General features: G+C 41.2%; 1 protein-coding gene across 1 annotated transcript in view; it reads left to right on the top strand.

Moving 5' to 3' along the window:
* Window positions 1–944: 944 nt before the first annotated feature.
* The window catches only part of THEGL (theg spermatid protein-like), a gene marked incomplete at its 3' end in the record, with an annotated part of 41678 nt that continues 15779 nt past the window's right edge, over window positions 945–26843 (top strand). The window contains exons 1-2 of the mRNA XM_008593668.1: window positions 945–1392; window positions 19736–19769. Of these exons, the coding sequence (XP_008591890.1) occupies window positions 945–1392; window positions 19736–19769 (482 nt within the window). The remainder of the gene's footprint in view (window positions 1393–19735; window positions 19770–26843) is intronic.

Here is a 26843-nt window from a genome sequence, read left to right as displayed (position 1 = left end):
TTCGGATCCCACATACACACGGGCCGCTCACTGGCTGAGCAAGGTGCGGGCGCAACACTGAGGGTTGCGATCCCCTTGCCGTCCCGGTCCGGTAGGGGCACGACACTGAGGGGTGCGATCCGTTGCCTGTCACGAAAAAAGATAAAAAGGAAAAAAAAATTGTGGTATATTGTATTTAAAAAGTATCACAGTTAAAAAATTAATGTACACACAAAGCATACAGTTGTGCTGTTCACAAGATAATTACAGGACTTACAAAAATAATGATTTATAGCATACTTCAATAGATAGTGTGCCCTGTAATGGGACACAAGTTGTAGATGAATATAGTTTTATTTTAATCCTGTTAGTGTTTCTTTGTGCTTGCGTGTAGAACTTCATATAGAGATAAAGTCAAAAATCTAACTTGGAGATTCTTCTTGAATGCTTGGACCAAATGTCATTACCCCCCACTCTCCCCACTCATTCTGATTGCTGCGCATTGACTAGAAATTGAAGAAAATCAGTTCCAGTGGTTGAGGGTCTTGTCAGTTTCGGCATCTTTTCCCAGCATGATCAGGGGACAAAGGCTTGTATAGAATCTGTGCCCAGGCACCTCTAAAACCTAACAGAGACCTGGCTCTGCAGTAACGAGGCTGGAATAGACTGGAAGCTGATGTGTTCTGCTCCACGGCCTGGGCATGCGAAAGTCCTCGACCTTGACACAGTGAACAGGGTCAGGATCTCTGTCCCCCGCCCCGTCCCCCCTACTCGCCTCTGGCTCCTCGCCTCGCCGGGCGCTCCCCGAAGCCCTTGGGGAGCTGCGCGTCTCCTTGGCAACGGGACAACGCCTGCTGGGGCGGGGCTGTGTTGGGGCGGGGCGGGTCTGGGGGAGGGGCGCGGGCGGCCCCCAGCCCTGCCTCGCGGCTCGGAGAGCCCACCGCGCCTGGGAGCTTCCCGCACGGATGCAGGACCGAGAGTTCTCAGGTTTATCCGCGCTGTCCGAGGTGACCGACGGCCAGGACACCACAGAAATATCCATTTGCTCCGAAGGCTTCCAGAAGCCTCTTGTGCCCAGGATTCTCGACGTGCACAACGAGCTCGGGGACTCCGAGGATCCCGAGGATCCCGAGAACCCCGAGAAGGCCGACCGCGAGCGAGACAAGCGAGACGCGAGTGAGCAGTGTGACGAGTCGGAGCTTCGCGAACCCCACGAGCCCCGCGAGTCCCGGGCACCGCGCAAGCTCCGCGGGTCTCATGAGCCCCACAAGTTCCGCAGGCCCCAGGGGCCCCACCGGCCCCGCGAACCCCACGAGGCCGCCGGGTCCGAGGTGCTCCCCCGCGCCGCCCTGATAATCTCGCCATCCCTGATCACCGGATTCCCGCCACGGCTTCAGAAGTCTTCCCTGAACGGTAGGTGCTGCCCCCGCCTCCCCCGCACGGAGCAACCCCGCGCCCCCATGACTGGGGGTCCTAATGTGAAGAGTTGCATGCAAGAGCTTGCTGCGTTTTCAAGGAAGATAATTCTGGTGTCATTTACCTGCTGCTTTGCAGTCACCTCTCTGCACTTAAAGGGACTCTGACGGGAAAGTGAATCTGAATCCCTTCACTTCCTCCACTGTCACCCCTGAGCGGACCTTGACGACTTACTGGTGCCTCCTTTTGAATCCCTTCTGAATTTTTCTTTACAGTTAGTCATTGCACCCTTCTGTGCATTATCCCAATTATAGCGCTTAAGATTTTGTATTACACCATTCATCTTTCTCCCTACTAACGGGAAAGATCCTTGAAGTGAGAATCTTTTGGTCAGTGTTTGGCACATGATCCCATGTGGAAACAAAACATTCATTGAGCAAATATTCAAAGAGTACATCTACTCAGTGCTCACTATATGCTCAGTCCTCACCAAGTTCACCAGGTAACAGGGCTGATGAGACATTCTTTCTCTGACCACACCAGCTCACTTAGGATCCCTCACTGATGACCCAGCCCAAAACAATTCTTTGTCCACATTGGCCCTCCAATCCCTTCGCTAATTAATTTTTATCACATGTTCTCACCGACTCCTCCTCACCCAGCCTCCATTCTACGGTCTGTCACTTCATTGTTCCCTTACAACATCTTCTACCATCCTCTGGCCCTCCCGCTATCCACCATACTTCTGACAGAACCCCAGCCGTGGTATAACCCAGCCATCCATCTACCCTCTTCCTCCACCTAAGCGGTTGACTCTTGCTGTACAAAATTGCACAACCATACTGACTGGTTTACTTCAATTTCATTACCACAAATCTCAGTTGGGCACGTGGCACTGCATAGCAAGTTCACTGTAAACACCTAGTAAGTTAGTTTTCCCAGTCTCTGAGATGATGACTAAAGGCCTTCTTGACTCTCTTCCAACCTTCATACCTTTGGCCCCCACCCAGTTGAAGACTTTGTCTTACACTTTATTGAGAAAACAGAAGCAATCAATCATGAACTCTCTTTTCTCACCACAAATCTGTTGCCTTACCCACATCTGTACCCATGGATTCTGTCTTTTCTCATATTTCAGAGAAGAATTGTGCCTCTTCTTATGAAAAGCAAATTCTTCACTTGTGCTTTGAATTACAACCTTGTTTCCTGAAGAACCCTGTTCCTACGGTTATCCCCTCTCTCGTACAGCATCAGTTTTTCCCTTTCTAGTGAATCAGTCCCTTGAGCATACACATATACTCTAGAATCTTTCATCTTGAAAAAACTCTTGACCCCATGTCTTCTTCAGACATGTCCTTTCCCCATCATCACCACTATTTTTCTGTTCTCTTTTACCATAGAACTTGTTGAAGAGTTTTTTATACTCACTGACTCCATTTCCTCACCTCTCATTCTGTCCTCAACCCACCTGGCTGGGCCTCTTTCCCCTCTACTCCACTGAAACTGCTCTAGTTTACTGCCTTTCTGTCCACGGCCACCCTTGTCATCTTGCATGGAGATTTCATATCCACATGGGTGATCCACTTGGCTTCTCAGTTCTTTGATCTCCTTGCTTCAAATGATCATGTCCTTCACCCCGTCTTAGTCACCCACTACCCTAGTCTTTTCAATTGCCTTACGATTTACAGAATCTCTATTTCAAGCACTCTAATCTCTAACCATGTCCTGTCTTTCCAGCTCACTCCTCCATGTACCCCCTCTTATCAAATTCATCTTTAAAGGGACCTCTCATCAGCTGATCCTACTAATCTTTCATTATGTATCACTACCTTAGGTTCTGTTTCTCCCTACTCGCCTTATATTCTGTGGTCCACCAGTGGAATCATTCCCTTGCCTCTCTTTCCCTCTGTCATTCTTGCCTGGATAAATCCAGCTCTTGCCTGCACTTGAATAACAGGTAATGACAAGAGAAATGCAAACAACTATGCTTACTGATCATTACATTTATGACCTTGAACTTCAAGTGGGCTCTCAGTGCTGCTTGGCAGTCATACCATATTTCCCTAGTCAATTCATTTTCCAAGTGTCCCAGAAATCATGGTTAGTGTTCTCTTTCCTCAAACCTTCTACATTCCTTCCTCCATCCTCACTCTTAGCTGGTGACTTTACTTTTTTTAAGAAGAAATTACAAAAGATCTTCATATTTTTCCACCATGTAACCTACCAAACCACCAGTATCTGTACATATATATACTGTACTTTTTCTACTGTTAATAATTGATGAACTGTTCTTGCTCCTCTTAAAGGCCATTCTCTCAGTCTCTGTGTTGGATCCCATCCCATTTAACTGCTTTAAGCTCTTTGTTCCTAAAATTAGCCCCTCTGTGTCCTACATCATGGTATTCCCCTCTCTCCTGGATTCACCCCCATCAGCACAGGAACTTGCACAGTAACTCCTATCTTTAAAAAAACAAACAAATCTTCCCATAACTCCTTATACCCCTCCAGCTATCACTCCTATTTCTCTGTTCTTCTTTAGAGGAAACATTTCTCAAAATAGTTGTCTTTGAGTCATTTTCTCCATGTCCTCTTTTTCCATTCTCTAAACCACTTAAATTAAGCTTTCCCTCTCTCCACTTAGCCAAAGTGGCTTTTGTTGAGGTCACAATGGCCTCTGTCCTGCCAAATTCAATAGTTAATTCTTCATCCTCATCCTACTCATTTGATGCATTCACTTCTTTCTTAGAAGTCTTTCTTTACCTGACTTCTGGGATACCACCACCTCCATTGTCCTACCTCATTGATTGTTCCTGACTCAGCTTCCTCTGCTGGAGCTTCCTCTTCCCAGTCTTTAGGTTGAAGTGACTGAGGGCTTAGTCCTGTCAGAGTCTTCTAGAACTTTCCTTATTTCCTAGATGATGTCATCAGTTCTATGGCTTTAATTATATGCTGATAATGTCCCAAATTATCTCTAGCCTCAACTTCTCCCCTGAACTCCAGAGTTTTATAAACAATTATCTGTAACCAAGCATCCCTGCTTAAATATCTGTTAGGCGCATAAAACTTAACACGTCCACAACTGAACTCTTACTCTGGCACCCAATCTTGCTACTCTGCCATCGTTTTCTAATTCAGCAAATGGCGCCATTATTCATTTATCCTGGTGTTCAGAAACCTTGGAATCATTCTTGGCACCTGTTTTTCTCTTACACCCTGCCTCCAAGCCATTAGCAAATCTAACTTTGAGCTATCTTTCTATGACTGTTTCATAACATCTAAAATTTCTTCATCTTCATAAGCCACTATCATCTCTTGCCTGGTCCACTGAACTAGCCCCCACCTGGGCTCTTGCTTCCACTCTTGCCCCACCTCCCAACTCATTGGAATGAGAATCCCTTAGAACATAAATTATATGCAGCTCTCCTGCTCTCAGCCCTCCAGAGGGGGTTCTCATCTCATGCATATGTAATCTAAACTCCTTAGCAGGCCTACAAGGCCCTGCTTGGTCTGGCCCTTGTCACTAACCTGATCTTGAAATTGATCATGTCCTACCACTCTGCCCGTAGTTGCTGCTCTCCAGCCACATAGGCATCCTTGCTTCTACTTCAGGATCATTTCACTTGCCAAATTTTTCCTCTCTCAGGACATCTTCCCTCAAGTTTTGTTACCTTCCTATAAACGTGTACCAAAAAGAACACCCTTTGGCTTGCTCATTTTCTTCAAGACACTTATCTGACTGTATTATATTTTTGTTTACTTGCTGTCATGAGGGCAGGACCTTTGTCTTTCATCTTCAATGCCTCAAGCAGTGCCTGGAACAAGTCAGGACTTGAAGATTATTGTTGAATGAGGATCTCTTCATTTGACCTCTGTGTCACCAAATCTAATGGTTTCTTTTCCATACTCGAAGAAGATTCAAAGTGTTAAGAGCTGTAAAGCATTTAGGACAGACTGTGGTACATGGTAAGTGCTCAGTAGATGTTAGCTGTTAGTAATAGTAGTGTTAGTGGTAGTATCTTATTTGGCCTATCAGCAGCATTTAGCACAATTGACTACTCCTTTCTTGAAACATACACCTCCTTCTCACAGCCTCTTATGTCATCACAATCTCCCGGTTTCTCACCTACTTGACTGGCTCCTTCTCAGGCTCATTTGCTGAGACTTCTCTGTATTCTTGATTCTAACAGGCTCCGTCCTGACCCTTTTTCTCTTTATTTACACTTTTCCTTGAGGTGTTATATCCACGCTCACAATTTTAAATAGCATTTCTATTCCTCTGCCTCCTAAATTTTTGTATTCCCTCTCTACTTCCCCTCTCCTGAGTTTGACATTCACATATTCAACCACCTACTGGACATCTCTCATATATCATTTGGATATATCAAGGGCATCTCAAATGTAATATACTGTGAAACAGAAGTCTTGATTTTTCTCCCAATCTTGTTTTTCCCTATCTAAGAAAATAGCATCCAGTTGCTCAAGCTAATCTGTTCTCTGATTCCTCTTTCCTCACCCTCAAATGCAATGCACCCAATGAAAGTTCTGTTTAGTTTTATCTCCAGAACACATCCTGAATTCATTCATTTCTGCTGCTAACTTCCTCACTCCAATTATGGTTATTTCTCGCCTGGATTTCTGCATTAGTTTCCTGAGTAGTCTCCCTGCTCTGCTCTTGTCCGCCACAATCCCTTTGCTACCACAGCCAGAGTGGGTTTTTTAAATACAGAATCAGATCATGTCTCTCCTTTGTAGTCCTGTGTCTTTCATTGCTCTTAGAGCAAACCCAAACTTTTTACAGGGGTCTCTAGAGCTCCATGGGCTCTCTGACCTCATCCCCTCCCACTCTCCCCCCTGCTCACTCTGCCCCAGTCGTACCGGCTTCCTCTCTTTTTCTCTAAAAAGCCAATCCCTCTACTTGACCCTGTTTCAGAGTCTGCATTTGTGGTTTCCTCTACCTGGGATGCTTACTGTTTTCCCAGGCTTATTGCATGGCTAATTCCTATCACGCAGGTCTCCGTGCACATTTTTAAAAGGTGGCAAAGCCCATCTTTTAGAGGGCTTCCCCTGTGTGTGCTGCCTAAAGTAGCTTGATAATGAGATTCTAAAAAGTTTTCAGACTCTGCTTTAGAAAACACTACTTAAAACTTCCTTATCTTCTCAATTTGTATTCTAGATTTTCCTTGTTAATTCTAGTCTTTATAATTCCCTTAGTAAAGCTCAATAAACACCAAGTATATTTATATAATATTTACATAAAATAGTGTACATTAGGTAATATTTAGTCAGCATATTACCATGCCTCTGCTCACTTGGTAAAGATTCTTTCACCCAGCAAACATTTCCTGAACATCTACTAAGGTACTCTTCTGTGTTCTGCAAAGGTGACTAAGACATGGCAGTTTGGTTGTATGCAAAGTTTTAAAATTTATAGAGTGGGTTCCATCATTCCACCTTACAAAAATATCACCTAATTCTACTGTCATTGTTAAACTCTATTGAGTACTTACTATGTTCAGGGTGTAGGCACTGAGCTGTAGATGAAGAAGACATGGATTCCTTGCTTGAAGGACTGTGTGACTGGGGAGGCTGAACGTATCATAACAGTAACACACCCATAGCATGCAAAGTAAAGTAGTCTGGAGTGTCTTATAGGACAATTACTTTATTTTTCTGAGGTAAATGGCAATGACAACCTCTTTTTTAAACAGAAGAAAGGCTAAGGGAAAAGAAATAGACCCAAAGTACTCATTAACGTTATTTACCTAAAATAGGCTGAGATAGAGACTATTTAGTCTCAAGTGAACATAACCCAGAATATTTAATCTGGATTTATAAGGGATTAGGGAAACAATTCGAAAGAAACAGGATTTCAGGCATGTGTGGGAGCATAGGAGGAGATCATACTGAGTGAGAATTTTTAATTTAAAACTTTTTGAAATTTGTAAGATACGTGGTTCAAAACCTAAAATAATATAAAAAGACATAAAAGGAAATGTCTCATTCCTACCGTGCCCCTCCCAACCCCTCTCTCACCTTTCACAGGTAACCTTCAGTTTCTGTGCATCTTTACATTAATACAAGAAAATGTTGTACGTGTGTGTGTGTGTTTCCCCCTTTCTTACTCAAAGGATAGCACACTTTATGCTGTTCTTCATTCCTTTTTTTTTTTTTTTTTTTTACTGGACGATGTATCTTTCCATATAAGCCTATGTAGAGTTTCCTCATTTTTTAAAAAAGCAGGTGCATCATGCTCCATTATTTAACCTTCTCTTGTTTGCTTCCAGGACTTTGCAATTACAAACAATGCCACAATAGAGAAAGTTGTACTAAGTGTGTCCTAAATCACACACACATATATATGTATAACCGTAGAATAAATTCCCAGAATTGGAATTGCTGGAGAGTAAGTGTATTTGTAGTTTTGATTTAGCTAAGTTGCTTTCCATTGAAGTTGATTCACTTTGTATGCCCACCAGCAAATGGATGTGTCTGTGTGCTCCTAGCCTCAACATTGTAGTGTATGGTTAAACTTCTGGCTCTTTGAAAATCTGAGAGATAAAAAACTTGTATTTATCTTATTATATGAGTGATATTAGGCATCTATTTTGACATATATTTTCATGTCCTTTGCCTATTTAAAAAATTTTTTATTTTTTAATTTATCAATATACAATGTAGTTGATTTTTGTGTCCCTTTACCAATTTCCATTTGGCTTGATAGGTGTCTTATTAATAGATCAGCCCTTTGTCTGGGATATGGGTGACATATTCTTTTAGTTTGTTGGTAGTCTCTTATGTTTATTTTTTTGTTTGTTTCACTATATAAACATTTTTTATAGTAAAACATATCAATCTTTTCTTTTATGTTTTCCATATTAAATCATAATAAGGAAGAGCTTTTCCTACTTCTAGGTTATAAAGGAATTCACTTATGTGCTTTTTTCACAGTCTTTTTTGGTAAACATTTAAAATTTTGATCCATTTGGAGTTTATCCTGGTGTAAGGTGTGAGTTATAAATCCAGCCTTCCACCCATTGGCTGCCCAGTTGTCCCTGCCATTTTCATACATGAAATTTTCGTGAAATGAACATGAAAATAGATTTGAAATTAGAGAAAACAAAGTCACAAAAGTGCAGAATTAGGGGTCTGCAGACAAAGCATACACCTTTGTCTTAATAGTTAGCTTGGGGATACGATCTTTTTGAGCACTACTTTGAGTAGAAGTCTCAGGTTTTCTGTTGTTTAACGAGATGGAAGGGCTCATCCTCTTTCTGCCTCTGCCATCTCACCCTCAAGCAAATCCCTCTCCCATGCTCTTTCATCTTTCACCCAAATGACCGTCAGCTAAGGCAGCAGGAGCACAGGCTCAGGAGCTGTGCCTAGGAGGGGAGCAAGAGAGAATGGACAGTAGTAACAGATCCTATAGCTTAATACAGCGTATCAAAGAACATCCCAATGTTTGTCTATATAGTCATACCCAGTGTACAACTGGGCAGCACAACAGTGCACCTAAAACAAGCATGAATTTTACTTCACACAACCTTAAAAAGTGATGTAGGTCTTATTGAAGTATCTTTTTTTTTTAATTGAAGCATAATTGATCACACATATTTTGGGGGTACAGTGTTACTGAAGTATCTCAAAAGGAATTATACCTTCCAACATAGAGCAAAACCTGCTAAACTGTTCCTGCAGCATTTCGCTTCCCAAGTCCCTGTCATAGTGACAGCTACTCCCTGCAAAACCTTTCCGATTTCTCTCAAACTCAGCCTGCCTCTCTCTCACCCTCTCCTGCCTCTGCCGCAATCTGTTCTTTTGTCTTTAGAAGTGCCCCCTGCCAATTCTTTGTAGGTCAGCTGTACCCCATTTGGAACTCAAACATGGACTACTTAGAAGGGAGGGCAGAGGGCAAGGTGGGGAATTGTTACACTTTGATATTTCATCCTTATGTTACAGAATGATTTACTGCTACATGCAATGGGAATCCCAGTGTATGAGTGCGTCACAATCAGGGAAGAGTAGGGTTTAAGTGGTGCCTTCTTCCAGCAGATGGCAGCCTTCTCCACAGATGACTGCAGCAAGGCCAGTCATCCCATTTGTTAGCTCTGGAGGGCAATGCGAGCAACGGAGTTTGTGTGCTACAGAATAAAACACAACCATTTAAAGGGAATATAAACAAACATTTAAAAGGAACAATATAGCCATAATGATTATCTCCTACAGGGAGATGCCATTAATTATCTTGTTCAGAACCCTTCAGTGGCTTTTCCTGTTGACCTTAGAAATAAAACCAGAACTACAGGGTTCACAGTGATCTGGCCAAACCATAAATCCTGCTGTCCTTTCCCTTGCTCCTCTCCTCCAGCCACCCTGACCCACTGTCTTGCTGTGTGTCAACCTAAATAACAGAGAGAGAGAGGCTGTCTAAAAGAATAATGAGTTTAACTGGGAATAAGGCCTTGCAATGGGAATATGCGTGCCATAGTAAAATGTGTGTATTCAGGGAGGTAAAGGAAGACAAAGATTTTTTTTTTTTTTCCCAAAAGATGACCGGTAAGGGGATCTTAACCCTTGACTTGGTGTTGTCAGCACCACGCTCACCCAGTGAGCAAACCGGCCAATCCCCTTTATATGGGATCCGAACCCGTGGCCTTGGCGTTATCAGCACCACACTCTCCCGAGTGAGCCACGGGCCGGCCCATGGACAAAGGTTTTTAAAGAAAAAAATAATGGAGGATTACATAATTGTTTTGGGATAATTATCCTTGACTACAAGGATCAATAACAGGTGACTCCAGTCTGAGGTTGGACAGGCAGTTGCTGAGCAGATATCCTTGCAGAAGTATTTTTTGTGTAAGGTTGCAATGGCCTTTGTACTAGGTTGTGGTTTTCACAGAGTCCTTTGTTCTTGCTCTTGTTAGGAGGCTTTTTTGTGTGAGAATCCTCCTTTCATGGTCTTCCCCAGATGTGTTTGTCAGGGTTTTTAACACATGTGATTCCATTTTGATTCTGACAACTTTCACATGTCACTTGATCCCACCACAGGACAATTACACTTGCCGTTTCGTTGGTCTAGAATGCTCTCCCTTTCTCACCCCTATTTCTCCCCCTAGGTCATCATGTATCTGGCACCTTCTTGTCTTTCTTTCCACAGTTCAAGTGTCATTTCCTCTGAAAGGCTCCCCCCCACCCCGACTACTCTCCCTAAAGTAGGCATGCCTTTCCTTGTGCCTTACTGGCCATATCACGTAAATTTATTTTCTTCCTAGCACTTATCACTGTTTGAAATTACTTACTTGTTTATTGTCTATCTTTCCTCCTAAAAGGTAAGCTACATTATGATAGGACAGGAACTTTAACTCTCTCGACCCTTCTCTATTCCAAAGCTTAGAATGAATGGGTAAAATCAGCATAAATGTTATTCATGTGGACATTCCTGAAAACTTTCTAGATTCACTCAATAGTTATCAAACTCATAGTAGCTTATGTTCATTGAGTGGTCTAAATATTTAACATACTCTTATTTTAAGATGACCCTTTGAAATAAGTAATATTTGTGTCCCTATTTTACAGATGAGGAATCTGAAACCCAGTGCTTTTGTTACCAAAACTCCAAAGGTCCGTTTGCTCGCTGCTCAATAGACAATAATTGAGAGACAAATGTTGCTGTAAAGAAAGGTAGCCTTTAATCAGGAGGCTGGCAGCCTGCGGAAATGGTGGACTTATGTCTCAAAGACCATCTCGGCTTTTCCCCCATTTTCCAAAGGGTTTTATTGGGACAGGTGGTATGGGGGGCTGATTCATGGTGATCTAAGCAGGGACATCCAGGCATAATCATGAAACTGCAGATAAACATCAAAGAACTTTCTTGGGTGGGAGCTGCTTCATGGTGACCATCCTCCATGAAGTCAAGTCATGGATTTAGTTCCAGTAAACCTCAAAAAGATCTAGTTAGTAAGCTAGTAACAAATGGCCACCTGGGTTAATAATTTCTTCTATTATTATTCTGTGTTCAGTGTGAGCAAAAGTCATTATGTTCTAGCAATCATGTGAACAAGAATCATTGTATTCTAATGTCCAGCTGCAAGCTATGTGGTTCGGGTTACAAGAGTAAGAAAAAAAACCTTTTTAGTTTAGAAGTTTAACAAAATGGAGTCACTTCTGTTCAGCCTGTTACACTTTCTCTAAGAGTGTGTAGTGGTGAGACCAGCATTCAAAGCCATAGCAGTTGATTCAAAGCCTGTGAAATACTGCAGTGACTAGATAGGTGGGGGCCAGACTGGCCTTGAAGAAAAGAAGTACTGGTGTTATCTTCTACAGAAGAGGGAGCCGGGCAACATCTTAGGGATAGCAAATGATACTGGAGCTGTGCGACAGGCTGGTCAGCCAACGAAGATTGATTGGACATGTAGAATCCTACCCCTGCCGCTAAAGAACTTGGAATTTTTGACCACTGCTGTGCCCAAGACTCCTGGCTGCAGCCACATACTGGGGATTTCAGTTTGAGCATACACTTAGTAGAAGAGGAAGCTTGATGCTGTTGGAAAAAGCACTGAACTAGGAGACAGGAAACTTGGAATTTACTATTGGTTTTGTCATAGATCTGTGTCTGTTTCTTTTCTAGTGACAAGAGGTGGTTGGACTAGCCAATCACTATGTGGCCTACTAGTGTTGAGAGTCTGTATTTTAATATAACTGTTAATTTGATACAAGATGTTGCCAAAGTGTGATTATTATCTATTCTTGAATATAAGCAAATTAATTTTTTTGTTTGTTTTGCCTATTTGAATATATAAACTTTTGGGGATAAAACTAAAATAGACAAATGTTTATTTTTAATTGTACTAATTTAGTTGTAAAAATAAAATTAAAATAAATGGTATGATTTAGAAATATTTCTTATTTCTAATGTTATATTTTATGAAAAAAAATTTTTTTTTTCCTTTTTGTCTTTTTTCATGACCGGTAATGGGATCGCAACCCTCAGTGTTGCGCCCGTACCGCGACCAGCAACGGGATCGCAACCCTCGGTGTCACGCCCGCACCGCGCTCAACCAGTGAGTGGACCGGATCTCTATATGGGATCCGAACCCTCAGTGGGAGTGCTGCTGCACTCCCAAGCGCCGCACTCTACCGAGTGCGCCACCGGGCCGGCCCTATGAAAAATTTTTCACATGCATTTTTGACATCACTAGAGTCACTTTTTGAATAATTTAACACATTTTTTCAGGGCACATCATTTTTATTTCTGTGTTATTTGAGATAGAAACCTTAAAAGATTTTTTTATTATGGAAATTTTCAAATACACACAAAATAGGGAATGTTATAATAAATCCCCCTGTACCCGTTGCCTAGTTTCAATTATTAACATTTTTTGAATTGTGGTTTTTTTTTGTTTTGTTTTTTTTTTCCTTTTTGTCCTTTTTCGTGACCGGCAACGGATCGCAACCCTCAGTGTCGCACCCGTACCGGACCGGGACCGGCCACGGGATCGCAACCCTCAGTGTCGTGCCCGCACCTCGCTCAGCCAGTGAGCGGCCGGTCTGTATGTGGGATCCGAACCCTCGGCGGGAGCGCCGCCGCGCTTCCCAAGCGGCGCACTGTAGCAGTGCGCCACCGGGCCGGCCCTGAATTGTGTTTTATCTAGGCACCCCTACCTTTATTTTGGGGGCATCCTATAGGACAAATGTGTTTTAAAGAAAGTACCAGATACCATATCATTTCATCCATAAATACCTCTAATTGCTAAGAATTTTAAAAATTCCATAATTATAATGTCATTATTACACAGGACAAAATTTATAATTATTCTTTAATACCATCTAATACCCACTAAATACTTAAGCTTCCCTAATTGTCTCAAAAATATATTTTATAGTTGATTTATTTGAAACAGGACTCAAATAATGGCCATACATTACATTTGGGCATTATGCCTCTTAAAGAGTCTCTGTTATTCTTTTCACCAGGCCTTATCTTCTCCCTTTGAATTGCTTTTATTTTCTATTTTTCTGGCAGCTAGCTGGTAGGGGGATCTGAACCCTTGACCCTTGTGTTACAACATCATGCTCTAACCAACTGACCACTGAGCTAACCAGTCAGTCCTTTCTCCCTTTTTGAAATGCCACTTATTTCTTAGAAAAATTGGGTAAAATATCCCATATTCTGAACTTGATTCATTCTTTGCGATGTCTTTCACTTGTTTCTCTAGCTCCCCTTTTCTCGCAAAACCCGGTTATTAAGAAGTTTGTTCAGATTCAGAAAAAAAATTATTTTTGGCTAGAATCTTTGGTAAGTGGTACCATGTACTCCTCGGGCAACACACTTTGAGCAAGACATATGATGTCTGGCTCTCCCACTTGGGGTGAGTCTAAGATTGATGAGTGGGTTCAGGTAGAGCCAGCCTGATCTCTCCTTTACAAAGTTCCCCATCGACATTTCACCTCATGGTTGTAGCAACTACTTGTTCATTGCCTAGATTCCATTGTTTTATTAGGAGTAAGACGGGGCCCTTTTTGAACCTGTGTTTGTTGCCATCAGTGGAAATTATGTCACAAGCCATCAGAATCCATTCATGTAACAGTAGGAGCTTTTAAAAATTCGTCTGTGGGTGTACTTTTATCTCTACAATACAATCACTGTGTTCTTTATTTTGTTTTGTATTTGTTTTTTAAAAAAATAATGTTTAAAACTTGCTTAGAGGAACACCCAGCACTTGAGATTATAAAATCATATCCCCAAGAATAATTACCAAATCTGTTTTAAATTTCTTCACCTTTATTTTTTACCCCCTTTCAAATACTATTTATGGTAGGGAGAGCTCTGTAATTTTCCCATTCTAGTATTTATTGAATTTGTTTCAAGCTAATGTTTTCCTTGACCAGTTCTTTGTTGGGAAAATAAAGTAATTGAGAAAGTGCCACATAAGATGGTTTCTTGTAAGAAATTGCATAGAAGGTAACCTTTTCTGAAGACTAATTTTGGGGGGAAATTCTTGCCTTATATTCAGTCATTTATGGTACTTTCCTGGAAACGTCCTAATTTTTTCTTAATTTAACTTGGTTTCATGAAACATATCCATAGTAAACTTTGAAGAGGGAAAAAAAAGTAAGAAAATAGGAATCTGTTCACCTTCGATGAGCCGGTGAAGCGCGTGCAGCCTCGTGGACCTGCGCAACCACAACACCACCTGCAACACGCGGCCGAGGCTCAGTGGCTGCAATCTTCTCTGCAGGAAGGTCTCACACAAGCTGCGCCTCTGGGTCCCGGAGACGGACATCCACAAGGTGGTGGCCTACTCTCCCGGGCCATCGAGCCCACCCTGCGTGCACGGAGCGACACCGTACAGGACGGCGCTATCCACGCGAGCTCGCCCGGTGCAGCCGGACGTGTGGGTGGAGATGGGTACAGCCTGCCAAGGGCTGCGTCTGTTTACGTTTAAAGCGGGTGAATAATCTGTCTATTCCAGAGTAAAACCAAGAAATAAATGGTGACAAAGCCCCTGCTCCCCCATCCCCCCTCCCCCGCCCCCAACATTTCAATGCTAAGAAAAGCTGGTCTCTGCTTTCAATGCTAGTCAGATACGACTATGCTGGGCTTTGTTATACCTTCCTCCCTTGTTTCGTATTATTTCCCTTTCCCTTCTCCCTCCACTATAGTTTTACTTTCTTCCTTGAATTTTTCATCTTAAAACAGATCAATCCTGTGGTAGTGTATGTGTTTATGTAAGCAAACTCAAATCCTTTTAGAAATGAGGGGAGAGTGTAAACACACAAAGAAACCAATGAAAATACGTGTGAGTACATGTTCACAACTAGGTTCACATTTCATTAATATTAACTTTCATAGTTGGAATCCTTAATAATGCTTCCTTAACAATGACTTCGATTTCACAGTTACCTAAACAAATGGCTTTTTATTCACAGAAATTTAAGCAGAATCTTAATCCCTGAACGTTTAGAGTTAATGACAGCTACCATTTATAGTGTATTTACTATGTTTGGGGCACTATGCAGAGCACTTTACATGTATTATCTTATTTAACTTTCACATAACAACCTTTTGAGGCAAGAACCCATTTTACGCGTGAGAAAACTGAGTTACAGAAAGCCTAAGTATATTTGCCGAAGATCAGAGGTTAGATACAGAATTTGGTTCCAGCCAGTCTGATTGCAGAGCCAGTAGTGTTAGTGGTTAAATGATATCATTGTAGTCCCCAAACTTGTCTGCTTCAAAAAATACTGGTGACTGGTTCCCACATCCAGAGATTGTGGTTTAATTGTTCTGGAATGTGGCCTGGGTGCTGGAATTTTAAAAGTATTCCCAAATTATTCTAATCTGCAGACAAGTTTGGAAACCATTGTCACACTGCTTTGCTTGGGACGTTAGCTAACAACAGCCACCTGAGAGCTATTCCATCCTATCAGGTAGTGAGTTAGCATGGAAAGTGTGTTTTCTAAATTAGGGAGTGAGAGTTTTACCTATGGGAGAAATTATAGCATGAAAGGGCATTCATTATTCATTTATATTACCAGTATTTACAAATAATATTTTAGGATTCAATATTATACTGATTCTCTGACCTGTGTATATAAAGCTGCAACCAAGGTTGGTAATACGTGAAAAGTCCACAGAACAAGCGTTGCAACTTTCAAGGGTGGCAGCGTGACTGAGCACCATGGGCATTTTTGTAGATTACTCTCTCCTTAGGTCTGAGACAGTTTAGCCTTAAAAAGTAGAGCAATAGAAAATATCTGAATTTAAAAGTTCCATTTAGTTTCTTTTCTTTTGAAGTTCATAACCTGTCTCTCTTATTAGGCTGTAAACTCCTTGAGAAGAGAGACATATCTTGCTCACTTGCATTCTCTCAGCACTCACATCATGCTTGCACATATGAGCCAAATCAATAGTTGAACACTTGGTCTACACTGCACTATTAAAGCCATGGATGCACAGATGTTGTAACTAATAATTCTAACTATCATTCATCTACTCTTCAACTATTGTATGCATATGCCAGGTGCTTTACGTACATGTCTCTAATCTTTGCCCAGACCTATCTGTTATCCTTCTATCTGAGAGGAAACTGAATCTCAGAGAAATTAAGTACTTTGCCCAAGATTGTACAGTTGAGTAAGTAACAAAACTTGGGTTTGAGCCATGTCTGTCTGATGCCAAATTGCACCTGCTTTCCTTTACCCCAAACACTGAGAGGGTAGAACATGTTATTTCAGAACTCTCAGATGTGTTTTAAAAATCCCGGGAAGAGACTCTGTCTGGAGCAGTCTGTCATTTTGAGGCCTATTATAACAGGCCTTTGGATACCTTGGCCTGTAGCATTGCCTATGTTTTCCCACATGAGAAAAACATGACTCTAAACATGATTTTTCATTTGCTTTGCTATATCTTCCGCTTTGCCCATTTCAGGTTTACCCAATTTCTCACTTTTAAAGACACCACAATGAACATTTTTGTGCCTAAATCTTTGCCCACACTTGGAATTCTTTCTTTTTTTTTTTTTTCCTTTTTGTCTTTTTTCGTGTCTGGCAACGGATCACAACCCTCAGTGTCACGCCCGTACCGGACCGGGACCGGCAACGGGATTGCAACCCTCGGTGTCGCACCCACCCCTCGCTCAGCCAGTGAGCGGCCGGTCTGTATGTGGGATCCGAACCCTCGGCGGGAGCGCCGCCACACTCCCAAGCGGTGCACTGTAGCAGTGCACCACCGGGCCAGCCCTGGAATTATTTCTTTAGGGTAAATTTGTAGAAATGAAGTTACATTAAGGAATATAAATATTATTGACTTATGCTGCCAAATTTTTTTTCGTAAAGTGTGCTAATTTAAATTTTTACCAGCAATGCACAAGGGTATTCATCTTTTTAAAAAAAATCTTATTTATTATTAACATATTCATTATTACAAATCGTGATTTTTTCCTTATGCCCTTTACCTGACCTATCACTCCCCAAATCCCCTCCCTTCCCCCCCCCCATCTCTAGTATCCTTAGGATTGTTCTCTCCTTTTGAAAGTTCAACATATTGTTGTGGTCTTCTCTCTCTCTCTCTTTCTTTTCCTTCTTTTCCTTGCTTCTTTCTTAGCATCCAGTTATGAGTGAGAACATGTGGTATTTCCTTGTCTCTCCTATTTTATTTAACATAATTTTCTCCAGACTCATCCATGTTGCTGCAAATGGCAGAATTTCATTCTTTTTTATGGCTGAATAGTATTCCATTGTGTATATATAGCACATTTTCCTTATTCAGTCGTCCATCAACGGACACTTACATTGGTTTCATATTTTGGCTATTGTAAATGGAGCTGCAAATGAACATGCGAGTGCAGGTATCCCTTCATAATTTCCATTCCTTTGGATATGTGCCCACTAGTGGGTTTGCTGGATCATAAGGCAGTTTTATCTGTAGTTGTTTGGGGAACCTCCATACTGTTTTCCACAATGGCTGTGCTAATTTACAGTCCCACTAACAGTGTAGAAGAGTTCCCCTTTCCCCACATCCTCACTGGCATTTGTTATTCTTGGTCTTTTTAATAATGGCCAGTCTAACTGGGGTGAGATGATATCTTAATATGGTTTTTGTTTTTTTTTTAAGGTGACCTGTAAGAGGTTCTTAACCCTTGACTTGGTGTTGTCAGCACCACGTTCTCCCGAGTGAGCTAACGGGCCATCCCTACATAGGGATCTGAACCTGTGGCCTTGTTGTTATCAGCACCACACTCTCCCAAGTGAGCCACTGGCCAGCCCTTCAATATGGTTTTGATTTGCATTTCTCTGATGGCTAGTGATGCTGAGCATTTTTTCATGTACCTGTTGGCCATTTATATGTCTTCCTTTGAAAAAATGTTTATCTCCTTTGCCCATTTTTTAATTGGATTGCTTTTTTATGGTATAGTTGTTTGAGTTCTTTATATATTCTGGATATTAATCACTTGTCAGATGTATAGTTTGCAAATATTTTCTCCCTTTCCGTAGGTTGTCTTTCTACTCTGTTGTTTTCTTTGCTGTGCAGAAGCTTTTTAGTTTGATATAACCCCATTTATTTATTTTTACTTTTGTTGCTGTGCTTTTGGGGTCTTATTCATAAAATCTTTGCCCAGTCTTACTTCCTGGAGTGTTTCCCCTATGTTTTCCTTTAGTAATTTTATGGTTGTGGGTCTTATATTTAAGTCTTTAATCCATTTTGAGTTGATTTTGGTATACGGTGAGAGGTACAGGTCCAGTTTTATTTTTCTGCATATGAATGTACAATTTTCCCAGCCATTAATTGAAGAGGCAGTCATTTCCCCAATATATGTTCTTGTTGCCTTTGTCAAAGATCAGTTGGCTGTAAATATGTGGGTTGATTCCTGGGTTTTCTATTCTGTTCCACTGATCTGAGTGTCTGTTTTTATGCCAGTACCATGCTATTTTGGTTACAATAGCTTTGTAATATAATTTGAAGTTGGGTGATGTTATGCTTCCAGCTTTTTTTTTTTTTTTTTGCTCAGGATTTCTTTGGCTATTTGGGATCTTTTGTTGTTCCCTATGAATGTTAGAATTGCTTTTTCTATTTCTGTGAAGAATATCATTGATATTCTGATGGAGATTGTATTGAATCTGTAGATTGCTTTGGGTAGAATGGACATTTTCATGATGTTAACTCTTCCCATCCAAGAACATGGTATTCACCTTATCCTACCCTTCTAGCATCATTATCCTTTGCAAACAATTTTTGCTAATTTGATAGTTTAAAAAAATCTCATTTTTTATTTGAATTGTTTTGATTACAAGCAAGTTTGAACTTATGTTTATTATCTAATTTATCTTATTTATGTTTACATATTAGCTCTTTATATGTCTTTATGTATGAATTCAGTTTCTATTCTTTATTTAATTTTTGAAAACAACCTTTGTGTTTTTCTTATTAACCTATATTCTTATACTCTTCAAATATTAAGATATTAAGTTTTTATGATACTTTTGCCAAATATTTATCCAAATTTTTTCCTTTTTAATTTTAATTTTTGACATATGGAAGTTTTAAATTTTAAATATTTTTATCTTTTTATATTGTCCTCTATGTCTTTTGTCACCTTTAACCCTAGAAGATTAAAATCCAATGATCAAGTAGATATTCTTACATATGTTTTCTCTAATTCAATTAAAAAAAAATTTAAGTTGATTTAGCTGTGGCGTGTTTTGGTACATGGTGTGACATATTTAATTTGGCCATTTCCCCAAATATTCCTATCTCCTTTCTCTTTTTTTTGTGGTGTTATCTTTATCATGTGTTTGATTCCTGTTGAATCTAATTTTTGTTTTTACTTTTATTTTCTTTTAGCAAATCCTGTTTCCTGTGACTTTGTAAGGAAATGGTAAGAGTGCATCTCTAGTACTATTCTCACAGACCTAAACTAGTGGGCCAGCCAAGATGGGGTGGACTCATTCTGGGGCATTTGAAATGAAAGTCTATCTTGAGGTTTTCTCAAAGGAGATTCCTATGCTTTCTCTTTGTCGTAAAGCCCTTTTCTAATTACAATTCCTATGGGAAGAGGAAAGATAGAAGATAAATTAAAAAGTGAAAGGGGAGAGATTAAGATGTAGGAAAACTCTTCTTATATTCACTCAGTTTTTCACTTGTTTGCTAGATACTAGGTTTGTTGCATACCAGATCTGATCCTTTAAGGGACTTGGGATTTTGCATTGACAATCTCATGTAATAGATTTTGTGAAGCTCCAGGCCAATATATCCCAATCCCCCTTGTGTTAACTCAGGTACAATATATAATGAAATTTTAAGAAAGTGTTCTCTATGAAAAAAAAATTTTAAGTGTGTGTGTATGTGTATCATATACAATGTTCAAAAATAAATGCCTCCTGAAAATAGATGCTTACCCTTGGTTTGGCTAAGATGTAGTTAAAAGGAAACAGAATAGAATCCTTAAGGAGAAATACCAAGGGTCCATATCAATGGTTCCTATAGATAAGAAGTAAACAACATCAGATTTTGTTTTTTGTTTTTAATTAATTTTTTATGAATATTATTATTATTTGCATTCTAAGATGCTGTTGTGGAGCAGTTAGGGGAGGGGGGAGAGGGGAAGGGGTGGAAAATTGGGTGGGAGGAGGAGGAAGGAGGGGGGCATGATCAAGGCCCCTGACACCACCCTTATTCTGGCAGGGGAGACCAAGGGGCTTCTAGCGGTGGCTCGGTTCTTGCTGGGATGATGCAGATATTGGTGGTCATTGCTGGGCTGGTTGGGGATGTGGGCAGGTGTGTCTGAGGCCCTTGGCCCCCTACCTCCCTGGCTTGGGAGTCCGAGGTGCTTCCTGCAATGCCTTGGTGGTTGTTGCGGGGCTGGTTGCAGATGTCGGGGCCAGAATTTGTTTTTATCCAGTCTTTGAAGAAGTGGGTTAAAACCATTCCTATTTATTGTTATTATTCAACTCATTTATGCTTATTACTTAGACTTATTTAGAATTTTCTATTTACTGTGCTTTCTAGTTTTTCCTACTCTTTCAAGCAGTAAACACCTTATTTTTTGTAATATTTTGCAGTTAAAATTTTTTTTCTTCTCACAAGAATCTTAAAAGTAGATAGGACAGATATTTCAACCAAGTTTTACTGAGAGAAAATGAAAGTCAGAGAAATTACATTGCTTTCCTAAGGTTATATGGTGGCTGAGCAGTGGAGCCGATAGAACTAACATTTACTGAGTATTACAAACTATGCACTCAAAATACCATAGTACTTTAAATAAATGATGTATGCTGAGTGAGCAAACACTCCTGTGGCAAAACAGGCAGTGGAAATAGTTTCTACCTAGTAAGTTTTTATACTGAAAAAAAAAGATTGTGAAGAGAGTTGTTTAAAAAAAAATTTTTTTTGGTTATTGTTATTATTTCTTATTGCTCTTACTTTTGTTTGGTTACTTTGGGGTTGATTAAATGAGGAAATTGTGCTGTCTTCATGTGATCTATCTCTACAGTCTCTAAAAAATTCTTCTTTCTTTTACAGATGTGTTGTGCCTAATTAGTTATTTGAAAGAAAACATTCTCTGAATATCAGGTAGTAAAATATAAAAGAGCATTTTGATTGAAAGAATTATTTGATTGCCCCATCAGCTGAAATCACTCCCATAGTTGATGCTGTATAAATGTATATTTATTGCTGTGCACCCAAAGTAGTGATTTCAAAAACTTTCATAGCTATTGGCAAACCATAGGAGACTAGTTATCAATGAAGACATAGGACATCAATGTAATCCTTATTTTAAAAAATCTGCCTTCAATGGGGGCTGGCTGGTTAGCTCAGTTGGTTAGAGCTCAGTCTTACAACACTAAGGTCATGGGTTTGGATCCCTGTACCGGCAAGCTGCAAAAAAAAAATCTGCCTTCGAGAGTTAAAACCCTTTAACAACATTCTTTTGTTTCTGCACAGGAACATGACAAGACACTATGAGCTAATGCATTTTAAGGAGAGAAGGGCAAACCATGTTAAGATTAAGAGCTGTAGGTTGGAGATATGTTGATATAATGCATAAAAAGTGAGTGAAAAGGCAAAGTATTAAAACTTCACACAGAATTAACAAATGTTAATGATTACTCCCAGTTGAAATAATCCAATTTAATGATCTACAGGAATAAACTAGGAAACTGTCAACAGCCTTGCATAAAATGATGCATTAAAAAAATCCCCATTATTTTGCTGGTGAAGAAAAGGTCGCGAGGGAAATCTTGGCTCAGGGGTGATGATGGAAGTCAGAAGCCAATTTACTTTAAAAGATCAGTATAGGGCCGGCCCGTGGCTCACTCGGGAGAGTGCGGTGCTGATAACACCAAGGCCCCAGGTTCGGATCCCATGTAGGGATGGCCGGTTTGCTCACTGGCTGAGCGTGGTGCTGACAACACCAAGTCAAGGGTTAAGATCCCCTTACCGGTCATCTTTTTTTAAAAAAAAAAGATCAGTATATAATAAGATGTTTTGTCTGCAACTATGACTTACTTTCTCCTCCACCGAGCCACCCTCCCTAGAAAGTTGGCACAGGTTATTGCAGTAGGGGTCATGTGGTACCTGCATGGCAAAGCTGCTCTTTTGTTGAATAAGAATGTGAAAATTTTCTTTCTGGCAATGGACAATATCTTCATTGTTTTTAGATGAACGTGACTAGGCATGACTAGGGGATTGCATCATATCAATTACATAGCAGATGCCAAACTTCACCACCAAAGGATCTTTTGGTTATCTCTACCTAGAACCAGAGTCTCATGTTTTGAAAGTTTTTTATTGTTGTTGTTCACAAAACAAACATTTGTTAATTTTTTAAAAAAATTAAGGACACATATAAATTTTAATCTGTCTCCTATCACAGTCTGGCGGGTTAGCTCACTTGGTTAGAGTGTGGTGCTGATAACACAAAGGTCAAGGGTTTGGATCCCCGTACTGGCTGTATGAAATAACATATGGAGTTGATATAATTCAGAAACACATTTGGTATTTGGGGTATTCTCTGCAGCCTTATTGTGGATAATGTAGGATTCCATTTGACTTTTTTGAAATGCTCTAATGGTTGGGGACTCCCATTATTATCTTCATAGATCCCCTAAGGATTCAGACTTGAAGTTGGGAACCCTTGAATTAAGCAGCAGAGACCTAAGAGACCAAACCTCAAAAATGTTGCAGTAGGAAAGGGAGGAGTTAGAAGAGTCCAGAGTGTGAGATACTGGGGAAGAAAGGGCCCCAGCAGCTGGGTTGGAGGTGGGATACCATTCTTATTACCTTCTAACCTGTATTTTATCCAGAAACCTCTGTGAGCAATAAAACAATTTATCTTCAATGTATCTGTTTATCCAGCTTATTGATAATTCTATGATCTTCCCTCATAGGAACACTTAAACTAAGTTAGTATTTTAAGCAATTAAGTGTCAGCTCAGGTCAAGGCACTCAGCATTTACTACATACAAGGTATCATGCTAGGTGCTACAGGTGAGAAAGGGAGAAAGACCTAGCATTTACTGAGTACCCACTCCAAGGCGAGCACGTGCTAGGCACACAATCCTTTAAAGATGGATACAATTATTTTCATTTATAGATGAGGCTAACCACAACTGGCCTCCTGTTGTTTTTGAAAAAATATAGGCATGCTCTATCCCAGAGCCTTGGAACTTGCTATTACCAGTGGAATGAAATTGTCTTTCTCTGAAAAATCTGTGTAGTTAGTCATTATTCAAATGTAACTCAATCAGTAATGCCTCTTTGACCACCCTATTGAAACTGCAACCCTCTCCTCACCATATATTACTTATACCCCTTACTTGCTTTATCTTTCTTTATAGCTCTTATTGCCATTTAACCTACTATGTATTTACTTTATTCCATTTATTGTCTGCCCTGACTTGAAGGCAAGGATTTTGGTCTGTTTTATTCACCAATGTACCTCCAGTCCTAGAACACTACTTGGTTCATAGTGAGTACTGAATAAATACCTGCCAAATCAATGAACTAAAGCTCAGAAAGTTAACTTGTCCAAGTATAAGAAAATGGCATTTCATTTTAAAATAATAAAACCCAGAATCTTCAGGTTTGTTGCTAGAATAATACTGTCTTAGATAAGAAGAATCATTGGACCAAATGCCCATGTCCCAAAGATGGATCACTGCCACCACCACACTGGCCTTGGGAGGGACTGTTCCACTGTTAATATTATGGCCTGGTCGTGTGCATGGAATCCTGACTTGTATAACTCCCGCAGTACAGCTAAGAGGAGGCTGTGAGGGTGAAACAAGTCATTACTAAAGGCTGAAGGCAACACAAGTGGAGTAAACAGAGTAATGTGGAAATACATAATCTGACTGAAGGATTTAGCTAGTTCTTCGGGGCAGATGTCCCAGTTTTGTGAATGTGCCACTTTGGGAGCTGCTGACTACTCATCCTCACTTGCCTCCTTCTATTTTCTGAAAGGAGCTTCATGGTGCACCAACCACCACTTAATTAGGAAAGGCTCTTCTTCTCATAATGGTTTGTATGTGCTGTGTCAGGGAGCACATGAAGCGTTTGGAGCTTATTAAAGACTTCAGGCTCTTTAATATGTTATGGAGAATGCTTTCCCCCAAAACCTCCCTCTTTGTCCATCAAGGTGCTTTCCTTGAGTAATTCTCTCTGCCTATTGACTCACCCTCAATTAGACTCCCTAGGAGGTAGGAGTGACAATAGTTTGATGGGTTTGGGAGAGAGAATTGGCCCTTCTGGGTCCTCTCACTTTGGGACCATAGAGAGTGATCTTTGTGATCTGCTTTCTGTCATATATCAAGCTTAGCCTCTGTAGTGGATTGAATTATGTCCCCCCATAACTCACTAAAGCTTGAATTATGTCCCCTAAGTTTTATGTGTTAGAAACTCATCCCCCACTGTGACAGTTAAGAGGGTGAGAAATCCTATTATGGTAATTGAAAGGTGGGGCCTTGAAGAGGTGATTAGATTGTAGGACTATACCATAGTGAAGTGATGAAAAATGGTGGTCAAGGACATGGTTCTGAGGACTTTAAAAAGGAGAGAGATGACAGGTTTCTGGTAAAGATGGCAGAATAGATGGTCCCCAGCATCACTTTCTCCCACAAATCAACCAATTTACAACTATTAAAAAGCAACAACAGTTAAGCTGAGGCTGCTAGGACCCAGGGGAAGAGGAGGAGAGACCTACAGAGTGTACGAAGGCGGGAAAAGCCACATTGAGAGAAAGAAAGAACTGCTCCGACCATTTGAACCCTACCCACTTCCAGGCTGGAGCTGCTGAGCACACGGAGCAGGAGCTGGCAAAAGCCACTGCTGTGTCCTTTGTATGAAGATGCTTGAAGGCTGCAGGGGAGAAGGGGGTCTTGGTGGCACCAGGCCAGCAAGACTACTGACAGGGTTCCCATGGACACACATGAGAATGAGGAGCCACAACAACTGAAAAAAAGGAGCCACTCAGAGACCAGTGAGTCATCACAAGGGACTGGCTCAGGGCCTGCCCCACGGGAAGTGTTTGAAGTGTGCAGTGTAGGGGAGATGGGCCCACGGGGGGAACACTGGGACACAGCAAGGACAGCTGATTTGGCCTCCAATCAGCACAGGACCATTCAGTGGAGAGTGGTCAGGAATGTAAAACTGCAGGGGTACAGTTTGCTGAAAAGACTCAGGCCCAGACCAGAGTTTCTACACAACCCAGGTGTACCTGATCTCATGAGAGCTGGGAGCACCTATAAAGTCAATAATTAAAACCTGAGCTGCACAAAAAGCCTTCCCCCGGGAATCAGCAGCAAAGCAGCAATTTAGCTCAACCACGCAGCTCAAGTGCTGGTCTCCACAGGAAGTTCCCCCATTTTAGAAGTAAGCAAAGGATAAATAATTAGTTCCAGTGCAGAGTTTAAGTGGTAGGAACAGCAAATAATCCAACACAGAACTGAAAGAAAGAACAAAATACCCACAGACCAAAGACAAAGTTTGATCTTAACCAGTAAAGGTTTCACATCACCAGAGAACACCTATAACACCGAGAAGGACTAGAAATCCCCTGGGCTACTGTAGGGAAAGTGAAGAAAAATGGTCATGGTCCCTCAGATGCTCAGAATCTTGCCAAGCATTTGATGTAAATGGTAACTGTGCACATGTGCCCAGGTGTTCCTTGGCTATTGTCTGATGTGGATGCATGTGGGCACCCAGATGTTCCTGGGTTATTGGACTTAAGTATAATGGATGAATGGCTCTGATCCACAGTGCCTCCCACCCCTGGGATGCTCCGGGTGGGGGACCACAAGGAGGCCACTACTGCTGCTGGAGACTGTTGCTGCAAACTCTTGCTGCCAGGGCCCCCAGGGTGTCCCTGGGAGGCTACTGCTGCTTCTGCTGCAGAAGCTGAGGACCAAGCTCCTGTTGTCTGCTAACAGCTCTTGGGGTCTTTTCTGAATTATCTAGCTTGTGAACTGCATGTGAGGGGTCTGGTGACACAGCCCAGCATGTGAGGGGTCTGGTGACCCAGCCTGGCACATGAGGGGTCTGTGATCCAGCTGGCATGTGCAGGGTCTGGTGACTCAGTCTGTACAATGGGTTTGAAGGGTCTATAGCCCTAGCCCTACAGCTACCAAGCCAGGGAGGGGAGAGGGCTGGGGGCCTCAGCCATGCCCCCCAACACCTGCAACCAGCGCAGCAATGACCAAGACACCATCGGAAGCCCTCTGGTCTCCCCTGCAGGAATGAGGGGGGTCCTGGGCCTCAACCCTGCCCCTTCTCCTTCCTCCTCCTCCCACCCTATTTTCTTTCCCTCTCTCCCTCCCCCCCAACTGCTCTGCAACAATGTCATAGAATGTAAAAAAAAATGTTAATAAATAAACTTAGTAAAATAAATAAATATATAAAAAGAGAGAGGAGTCTGTCTCTCTCTCTCTTCTCTGCCATTTCACAATATGATACC

The sequence above is a fragment of the Galeopterus variegatus genome, unplaced genomic scaffold (assembly GCF_000696425.1).
Source record: "Galeopterus variegatus unplaced genomic scaffold, G_variegatus-3.0.2 Scaffold9493, whole genome shotgun sequence".
Lineage (NCBI taxonomy): Eukaryota > Metazoa > Chordata > Mammalia > Dermoptera > Cynocephalidae > Galeopterus > Galeopterus variegatus.
This window is presented reverse-complemented; position numbering and strand designations above follow the sequence as displayed.